General features: G+C 37.6%; 2 protein-coding genes across 4 annotated transcripts; both read left to right on the forward strand.

Annotated features, from left to right (window-relative positions):
* The first annotated feature begins 2,608 nt into the window (after positions 1-2,608).
* LOC127797674 (scarecrow-like protein 33) lies at positions 2,609-7,677 on the forward strand. Of its 3 annotated transcripts, none has more exons than XM_052330775.1 (3): positions 2,609-2,879; positions 3,326-7,119; positions 7,540-7,677. In XM_052330775.1, the coding sequence occupies exon 2, from the start codon at positions 3,349-3,351 to the stop codon at positions 5,578-5,580; it is 2,232 nt and encodes a 743-aa protein (XP_052186735.1). In that variant the 5' UTR covers positions 2,609-2,879; positions 3,326-3,348; the 3' UTR covers positions 5,581-7,119; positions 7,540-7,677. The 3 variants fall into 3 exon arrangements, with proteins under 3 accessions (XP_052186735.1, XP_052186733.1, XP_052186734.1); XM_052330773.1 differs by having other exon boundaries at positions 7,489-7,660; XM_052330774.1 differs by having other exon boundaries at positions 3,329-7,119; positions 7,489-7,660.
* On the forward strand, positions 6,759-9,712 carry LOC127796924 (scarecrow-like protein 34). Its single transcript, XM_052329327.1, has 3 exons — positions 6,759-6,776; positions 6,954-7,036; positions 7,465-9,712. The coding sequence occupies exons 1-3, from the start codon at positions 6,759-6,761 to the stop codon at positions 9,710-9,712; spliced, it is 2,349 nt and encodes a 782-aa protein (XP_052185287.1).
* The last annotated feature ends 500 nt before the right edge of the window (positions 9,713-10,212 follow it).

Genomic DNA, 10,212 nt, shown 5'->3' on the forward strand with positions numbered 1-10,212 from the left:
CATTAAATATTTAATAATCAAATTTATTGAATAAACTATTATTAAAAAAATATTTTCAAAATTTCAAAGAGAACGCGTTTTCTATTTTTCTGTTTTGAGAAATAGTTTTTCAAAATGATAAAGAGAACGTGTTTTCAATATTCTAAAAATAAACTATCAAAACAAAAGACTGAAAATGAATTCAAAACTTAAAATTAAAAATTAAAAAACAAAGAAAACGCAACCTCATCTTCTAATTTGAGTTCATCTCCTAAAAAATTTAAGTGTTCTAGGAAAAAAGTTTTTGAACCTTAAGTTTTGGAAGTTTCACAATTTTGAGGCATGTCATATTTTGTAGATATTATAATTAAGTGTTTTTATATGATGCATACATATGTTTTATTTTGGTGATATCAAATGTATCAAATATGCTAAAATTGATGTGCAAAGTAAGTTTCTATTTAAGCCATGTCATTTTATTTTGGTGGAAAATGAATAACTTTTACATTCATATATTGGGTTATAATGATTTAGAAATTTATTTAAGAGTTTTTAAAGAATTTTGATTGGGATGCCCAATTTTTTTTTTCTCTTTAAATTCAATATTTTGGAATGAATAAAAAATTTGAATTTCATAATATGAGTTATGAATTAAATTAGATTCAATCCGTGAAAATAAGCATATAAACAAAGACCTCAAGTTGATAACCAAAATCGAACACAAGAATTTAAATGAAAATGTGAGACTATTAGGGGCAAATCTTTTTAAGCGTCGCTTAAAAGAATAATCTTTAATAAAATTTGAGAAAATAAATAATAAAAATGGAAGGTCAAGTAATGAATGAAGATTTTAAAAGAAATATGTAAATTGTAAGGATTGACAAAGGGATTTTACGAAAAATGTTTTAAAAAAAATTTAAATTATAACGTGAAAACACATTTTAAAGAGAAATATACTTAAAAATTTCTTTAATTATGATATTAACGTCTAAAAATAAAGTTTTTTTGGGTTCATTTTTCATTTTTCATGTGTTACTAGTAGAGGGAACAACACATTATACTCGAAATGAATTTAGTAACTAATTTGCATGGATCCCGATTTGCCATTTTGGCTTTGTCCACTTACTAATTTTCCATACCATTTTGATCTTACCTATTCCCAGCATTACCTTTAGTTGGTGTGGTGTCTTTGTATGTCTTCATGAACTTGTTGCCGTGCCTAAGTATACCTGATTATCAGAAGTTAATTTGTAGGGATTCTGTTAAGCGCATGGTAAAAATAAGATTATGTTAAATATAATAATAAAAAAAAAGAGAGAAAGAAAGAGAGAAGAATGCGCCACGAATTTTTAAGTTGTCATTAGCACTATAGTGGGGAATATATATGTCTTGTCTAACAGCATCTTTTTAAAGCCTTAGTCTACCATATAATATAATTGATATATAACAAATAACATAATGTTGAGAAGAGGCTTTACGCTCGAAGCAAGCCATGGAGGACTCATCGCTCATGATTAATGGTTATCTGATGGTGTTAATGAGGTATAACATAATTTTATGTTATTATAATGTGTATTGATCTAGTCTACAAGACAACTGTCCAGTGAATTTCCATGCCAGCCATCAGCCATCTATTCCCACTTCTCTCTAATATTTGTGATTGCCTGTTTGAATTTGAAGGTGTCTAAGTTCTACCAACTAACTACTAATGGCTTCATAACAAAATAAATTATAATAATCATGATCTTATGATTAATCCTTTTGCTAATGACTTGGTCTGCATAATAAATTTTAAATTTTAAATCTGATTTAAGTGAAGTTAACCACATAAATTCTATATCTCTATGCCTGTTTATACTCAGTGCTATGTCTATTATGAGGTTATTATACACTATATTATGTCTAAAAATTTTTCATCAATTTTTTTTATATTTCCTTTTTTAATTTGCTACAAATTTCTTCTACTCAATTATTAGTGCTGCCCTTTAGCTTGATTTTTCTATTATGGCCGCGGTTAAAGGGCAAGACTGCTAAGATCTATGCCCAGAGCCTTAAAAAAAAAAGGTCTCAAAATGTTTTTAAAAATTGTTATACAAAATTAAAAATAATTTTTTTATTATATTTTAAAAGATTCTTAAATTAATAATGATTTAAGACCCCAACCCCTTGAACCAACCCTGCACATAAATAATACTAATTTAGCTAGAGAAATCAAATGAAATGGCTAAAAAGTTAGGTTCGACCGCATTCATGCATTATGCATAATCCTTAGTAATGTCTTTTAAAGAATATTTACTGATAATATCTTCTTTTGAAGAGCGAAGGGGACATATCATTAATCTCTATATCATAATAATTGACCCTATAAATTTTTTGGGTCACTTCAATTGGCAATTGCAGGGCCATGTGAAGTGAAGTAGAAGGGCGGGATAAAGTATTAAGACCCAAAGTTGGTGTTTTTGGCTGGTTGTGCGGTCAAGGTCAAAACCATATGCACCTGAGTCAAACCCACGTGAAGAGGCGACTTGTCAAGCAAGCAACCAGGTCGTTCCCTCCCGTCTGTTAGCACTGTCTTTTCTTTTTTATTAGGAAAACAAATTTCCCATTAATTTAGGGAAAAGGTGATGGTTGGAGAAAGTGGACTCTTTGTTTCCAAAAACAATATCTTTTGATTTCCTATTCTGGACGCAAACGGAACGAAACGAGGTTGTCGCGCGGTTTGACGGAGCCGGTGTTATCCGACGGCCAAGAAGTTCCAATCCTCGGTGGCTTTCTGTTTCCAGGAAGGTTCACAACGTTGTAAAAATCAGCCAACAAATATTAGCCCTTCTTGTGGACTAATGATAACATTCAATTCGTCTCAAAGGGTTCATCTCTCTCTCTCTCTACTGTGAGCTAAGGTATCTAGAAATAAAATCTCTCTTTCTTATTTTGGTTCCTCTTCAACTTCTTTCTTTGGTGCCAATTGCAGCAGTTTATGTATCATTAGATTATGAATTGGTAGCAACGGCGTTGAACCTTTTCAGGTTTTTGTTTCTCTGTTCAGACTGTTCCTTTGTCTTCTATGCGGTTGTTAGACTCTTAATTTTTCTCGAGTATATGATATGATATACCATTAATCACTTGTTTTTACGCCATGCCCTTGTTGATTCTGTGTTTAAGCTTTGATATAAAATGCTATGCTGCTGGGGCTGGTTTGTTTTTATGAATCTTTCTACTTCTTTGCGGGGTTTGAGCCTTACCTAGCTATTTCCCCCCTTTCAGAAAGCCATAAGTTATAGTAAGGTTTTTAGTCTTGAAATCAATTAATTTGGGTAAGAGTTGTTGATGTCACTTTTGTTTTCAGTAGGGATTTGTGCTCAGGTGATCATGGATCCACAACTCGCTGAATTCTCTGAGACCGGAAAAAATGGTTACGAATTTGATGATAATGCCTTCTTACCCAATCATCATCAGCCTGAAAATCTTGTAAACACAGTCAAGTTTGGAGATGACACTATATATCTCAACAGTTTCTCAGATTTTCCGCCCCTTTCCCCAAATCCTGACCCTGGCTATGTCACTTGGACCTTGGGAAGAAGCTCGGAAGGTGACTCTCTACATGATGGTGACTTCTCTGATAATGTTCTTAAGTACATCAGTTCAATTCTGATGGAGGAGAATATTGAGCAGAAGACCAGTATGTTCCATGATCCTTTGGCCCTCCAAGCTACTGAGCAGTCCTTGTATGAAGTTATTGGTGAGAAGTACCAGGCCTCCACCAATCACCTGCCTGTTTACTTCAATCAAAATGTTGCAAGCTCAAGCTCGGAGGATTATCTGTTTGCTAGTTCTAGTGATCAGGGTACGGACAGCAATTCTAGCAGTGACAATACTGTTGATCCTAAATGGATTGTTGATCAGGGACATCAAAATCCCAGTAGACGAAGTCATCCGCTTGGTAATGATGCTAATGGCCCAATGGATTCTTCTATGGTTAGCCATATGGTTTCCAACATATTTGCTGATAGCCAGCCAATCTTGCAGTTCAAGAGAGGGGTGGAGGAAGCTAGAAAGTTCCTTCCTACTAGTGATCAATTGATTATCGATTCAGAGAGCTATAGATTGCATCCAGAGTCGATGCAAAGGGCTTCTAAGGTGGTAGTCAAGGTTGAGGAGAATGAGAAGGAATGCTCCCCTAATGTCTTGTCGGGTAAAAAGAATCATCAACGGGAAGATTGTAATCTAGAAGAAGAGAGAAGCAGAAAGCAGTGGGCAAGTTGTGAGGAAGATGAGGCTGAGTTATCTGAAATATTCGACAGGATTTTGCTTTTCGGTGATGTAAAAGATGACCATGCATGCTGTGATGTCAAAGAAGAAGTGGAAAGTGAAGCAAGCATGAGTTTGCGGCAGATTGGACAACCACATGGTTATTTTCGTGGAAAGACTCGTGGTAGAAAACAAGGAAATAAAAATGAAGCCGTGGATTTGAGGACTCTATTGATTACTTGTGCACAATCTGTCGCTGCTGATGATCGCAGGACTGCTAATGAACTACTAAGACAGATTAGGCTGCACTCTTCTCCTTTGGGTAATGGGGTACAGAGGTTGGCACATGTCTTTGCTAATGGTCTTGAGGCGCGCTTGGCTGGAACCGGAAGCCATATTTATGCAGCCTTAGCTCCCAGAAGTAGTTCAGCTGCTGAAATGTTAAAAGCTTACCAGTTTAATTTATCAGCTTGCCCATTCAAGAAGATGGCGATATTTTTCACTGGCCAAAATATTTTGGACGTAGCTGCAGCATCAACCAAAAAAAAGCTTCACATTGTTGATTTCGGTATCCTTTATGGTTTCCAATGGCCCATCCTGATCAAATATCTACATACTCTGCCCGGTGGTGCTCCTGAGCTTCGAATTACTGGGATAGAGCTTCCTCAACCTGGTTTCCGACCTGCGGAACTTGTTGAGGAGACAGGACGTCGGTTAGCAAAGTATTGCGAACGATTTAATGTTCCATTTCAATACCGGGCCATAGCACAGAAATGGGAAACTATCAAACTAGAGGACCTCAACATAAACAGTGACGAGGTGCTTGCTGTGAATTGTCTCCTCCGGTTTAAGAGCCTACTTGATGAGACAGTTGTGGTAGACAACAGTCCAAGAGACGCAGTTCTTGGGTTAATCAGGAAGATGAATCCAGATATTTTCATTCATTCTGTTGCAAACGGGTCGTACAATGCGCCATTCTTTGTCACTCGGTTTCGTGAGGCACTCTTTTACTACTCCTCAATGTTTGATATTTGTGACACTAACACGCAACGAGAAAATCAGGAAAGGCTGAATTATGAGAGAGAGTTCTTTGGGCGTGACGTCATGAATGTGATAGCTTGTGAGGGTGTGGAAAGGGTGGAGAGGCCAGAGACATACAAGCTGTGGCAGGTTCGGAGCATGAGAGCAGGCTTCAGAATCCTTCCATTGAGTCCGGGGCTTGTGGAGAAACTGAGGGGTAAAGTGATGGCAGACTTCCACAAAGATTTTGTGATAGATGAAGATGGCAAATGGATGTTGCAGGGATGGAAGGGTAGGATTTTGTGCGCTAGCTCCTGCTGGGTACCCGCATAGAGGTCTTTCAAGCCATTTTTGCTACGACTCTGATCCGAAGACTTTAGAGTTTCCTCCTCGGGGAGCAGGCAAAGGATGCAACACGGGCAAAGGAGAATGGTACTGTTATCTTCAAGTTTAGTTACTTATTTGATCCGAGATTTGGAAAAAGGAAAAATTTAGCCTAATAGTTGAATAGGAGCTGACGATTCTTGTTTCCAGTGACGAGATTGTCTCGGGTAGTACCTACCTTGCTTCTTTCAGAAAATGCTTATGGATGATTCTGACGTATGAGGATCACATATAAGTGCTGGGGTTGTACTCGGTTGTAAACTAGTAAATTTAATCTGTTTGTAGTTTAGGGTAACACAATAAGGAGTTGAGTCAGTCTGGAAGATTAAAGATTTGTCACCTGTCTGTGAGGACCTGTTCTGGCGATGAAGATACTGTTCACTTGGCCATTTTGCTTGCAACGTTGACATGGAGATGGGTGGGTGGGTGTGGGTCTACCTCAGCTTCTTGCTTGTAACTCTATCGTGAGCTTAGTAGCTGTGTGTGTGTTTGCTCAGCAGATGTACCAGAGTGGAAGTAGATTTTGCTGCAGTTTGCATCATCTTAAAAAAAATGTATTCTGGTTCTTGGGTGTTAGGAACAGATAAAGATCCCCCCCCTCTTCAATGAATTGTTTAGGTGGTGTTATTTTACTCAAGACTTGGACTTGGCTACCCATGAGCAGGAGCAGCTGCATTTATGAGGAATGGGGACAAAGTCCAGCGCCGATCTCCTCATGAAAGTGGCAAATTCTTAGGGTCCGTTGGGTTCAACTTTTGCTTTTAGTGTTTGTTATAAAATCAAAATTAAAGACTAAAAAACGAAAAACTGATTTAACTCCGTAAAGGATCCTCACTATTTCATCCAACTGATTAACCCTAACAATCATGTTTTGTTCAAATGAAGGCCAATCGACGATTGGTGTGAAAAATTCTGCAGTATCGTGAATTAAATATCAATAGAGGGTGGGCTGCACTCCGTTGACTTTGATTATTGACTCTGTTATAGTAATAATTAAGCTGCGAGGGTTTTAATCAGCCATGTTTAGTTTAGATATTACATTGTCACTCTCAGTTTCTTTCCAACCCTATTATGATAAGGATCAGATCAGGGGCAGAGTTATTATCTATTATTTTTTTAAAGAAAAAATGGTAATACATAATCCGGTAATTAGATGTGTATTTGGTCGGGGAGGGAGCGAAAGATGTTTGTGTTAAAATCTCTTTCAAGATTGTGTGTTATAGAAATTTAATTTAATCCAGACTTTTAATTTATTTCTTTATACTCTTTTATATATTTATAATTATTATTTTTAAGACACGATAATGTGACAATTCATGTAGAAACAAGCTTCTGGTTTGTCTCTTTCAACCCTCGTCTTCCCCGTTTGGCCTCCCAAAGGTCATCTTCCACCTTCAACTGACAGGTTTTTTTTGCTGACAACTCAAAACAACCATGAAATGACAGGGTATCCTTGTTACAGAGGGCTTGTGTTCTGTTTCAAGCGAGGTATGTGTCCTGGTTTTGATTTTATATACCCAAATCGATATCAATGTCGCATAAAGATTCCTTAACTTCTTTCTCGTTGAAATTCATTTTCGCCTTCGGCTCTCTTCTCTCTTACACATAACAACTCATATTTTAATGTATGCGCCAAACTGTATCTAGGGTTTTTTCTGAGCGAGATTTCTTGATTGATTCGTGTTATCTTCCTTTTGATACTTTTTTTTTTCTTTTGTGTGTGTGTGTGTGGGGGGGGGGGGTGAATTTTAGGGTTATTGTCTAGTATAAAAGTTTCCTTACATCTATTTAATTCTTTGTCTTGGTTAGTTGTTTTAATTTAGCTTATTCAAGGTGTTCTGCTTTGAATGTCATCAGACCACATGTATGGTTCTTGAAGTTGGATTTTCCATCGAATTACTGTGCCAGGAAGGTCCTCTTGGATTTGTATCAGTGGGCGTTTTCTGGTTCCAAGGAGGGCGGATGCGAGTCAGAACATGAATCTGTTTCAGCCTATTCAGATACGAACTTGATTACAGGATTTCAGCTTGAAGATATGAACCAAGATTATCAATATGTGAATATTCCCCTGACTTCAAATGATACAGTCCCTGCAGTTCACTCCACAAATTTGTCGGAGAGCTATAGTGGAGAATCAGCAGAAAAAAATGATTTCTGCGATTCTGTTCTCAAGTACATAAACCAGGTATTAATGGAAGATGACATGGAAGACAAGCCCTCGATGATTCAGGACTCCACCCTTCATGCTGCTGAGAAATACTTGAATGAAATACTTAATGAAAGAAATCATTCCTCGCCCAATCTGGTGATGCCCAATGAGGAAACAAGTAGCTGCCAATGTTGCAGCAGCAGCTCTGCTGATGGTAATACCCCGGCTGAATCTGGTGTAATTGGATTTCCTCATGTGCATAGCCCTTGTGTTGACCTTGCATTTCAAACTAATTCACCTTCGTTCACCTCCTCAAGCTTCTCCTATCACAGCATTGCTGGTCTTGTGAATGCACCTTCACAAGGTCAATTTAGCTGGCAATTCCATGGGGAGATAGAGCAAGCAAAGAACATTATACCGGGTGAAAGTGGTATAACTTTTAATCTTGAGAGCAGATTAGCATCACCTGTAACCAAGGAAAAGGTTTGGGAAATGAAAACCAAGCCAAAAAATGATGAAGGTGACTGCCCAGATAGTTTGCAGAGGGGAAGAAAAAATCTTCACCGAGAGGAGAGTGCCTTAGATGAAGGTAAAAGTAACAAGCATTTGGCACTTGATGTTGAAGAGTCTGTTTTACATGAGCTGTTTGATAAGGTATTGTCCTTTGGTAAGTCAGGATTACAGACTTCTGATTCTAACCTGCCAAACGAGGCAGGCGGGAAGTGGCGGCAAAATGAGCAACCAAAAGGATATGGTGATGAAATAACCTACACTAAGAAAGGTATTAGCAAAAAGGAAGCACTTGATATGAGGAAACTCCTGATACAGTGTATGCAACCCGTGGCAAGCAATGATCAGATGACAGCAATTAAATTACTGAAGCAGATAAGGTTGCGTTCATCTCCTCTGGGTGATGCATCCCAAAGGTTGGCCCATTACTTTGCTAATGGTCTTGAGGCACGCTTGACCGGTTCTAGGACCCCAAAACATAAACTCTTTGCTGTCAAGGGCTTAGTGGAATATGATGTTTGGAAAGCTTACAAGTTGTACGTTTCAGCATTTCCTTTCATGGGGATGTCATATTTCGTTGCAACCCAAATGATCATGGAATTGGCTGAGAAAGCTACTTGTCTTCACATTATTCATTTTGGTATTATTCATGGCCTCCAATGGCCCCCGCTTATTCGGTGTTTATCTGAAAGACCTGGTGGACCTCCCAAGCTTCGCATAACGGCAATAGACCTTCCCCAAATTGGTTTCCGACCAGATGCAAGGGTTAAGGAAACAGGACGGCGTTTGGCAACTTATTGTGAGAAGATGAAGGTTCCATTTGAGTACAATGGCTTCGGACAAAAATGGGAAACTGTTAGTGTTGAGGATCTCAGGATTCAGAACGATGAGGTGCTTGTTGTTAACAGTTTGAACCAGTTTCAGAACTTACTTGATGACACTGTTACGGAGCGTAGTCCAAGGGATGCAGTTTTAAACTTAATCAGGAGGATTAATCCAGATATTTTCATACATGGAGTAGTTAATGGCACCTATAATTCCCCATTTTTTGTCTCACGGTTCCGCGAGTCTCTCTTCCATTACTCTTCATGGTTTGATATGTTGGATGCTAATGTGCCGCGTGATAATCAGGAGAGAGTAGCCCTTGAGAGGGACATATGGGGGCAGGAAATTTTGAATATCATAGCATGTGAAGGATTAGATAGGGTTGAAAGGCCAGAAACATACAAGCAGTGGGAGATTCGGACACTCAGAGCTGGATTCAGTCAGCTGCCTTTAAATCAGGAGATTGTTAAGGAAGCAAGGGCTAAGATCAAATCATCCTTCCACAAGGACTTTTTTGTTGATGAGGCCAACAACTGGATAATATCTGGGTGGAAAGGGCGGACCTTCTTTGCCATCTCGTCTTGGAAACCTGCCTAGCTGTTACGCAAGTTGTGGTAACAAGTCTCTATAGTGTAGGATGATGAACAGTATCTTGTCAAATGGGAGTTGATATTTTTAGAAACAATGAATATCTTTAGAATATTCCGAGAAAAGTTATTTTTCTTTCTTTTGATTTCAAATCCTCCTTTTTTCCCTATCTTTTAGCTCATGTCCAGCCAGCAATAATTGCATAGTATTTAAGTAAATTTAATATATATTTATTAAATTTTAAAAATATAATTATTTGAACTTTGGATTGTTATTATATTTTATTTTGCTTAACTTCAATTATTCATTACCCGTTACATCTTACAAATGAAAAATGCCCATACGACTAATGAAATTTGAAAAAAATTAACAAACATTCACTGAATTTTAAAAATGTAATTATTTACTCATTGAACTTTGGATTAAATGTGACTAATGGAATCTGAAGTGGCCCAATCAAATTCTCATTTTCGACCAACTCAACAGCACTCTTTTTCTCTTTCTCTCTA

Source organism: Diospyros lotus, chromosome 3 (assembly GCF_014633365.1).
Source record: "Diospyros lotus cultivar Yz01 chromosome 3, ASM1463336v1, whole genome shotgun sequence".
Lineage (NCBI taxonomy): Eukaryota > Viridiplantae > Streptophyta > Magnoliopsida > Ericales > Ebenaceae > Diospyros > Diospyros lotus.

Bases quoted from the DNA above. Each gene is read 5' to 3' on its own strand.
- LOC127797674 (XM_052330775.1), top strand. From the start codon at position 3,349: ATGGATCCACAACTCGCTGAATTCTCTGAGACCGGAAAAAATGGTTAC.
- LOC127796924 (XM_052329327.1), top strand. The intron at 7,037-7,464 runs GTTTTTTTTGCT...AGCTTATTCAAG, and splicing joins CTTCCACCTTCAACTGACAG to GTGTTCTGCTTTGAATGTCA.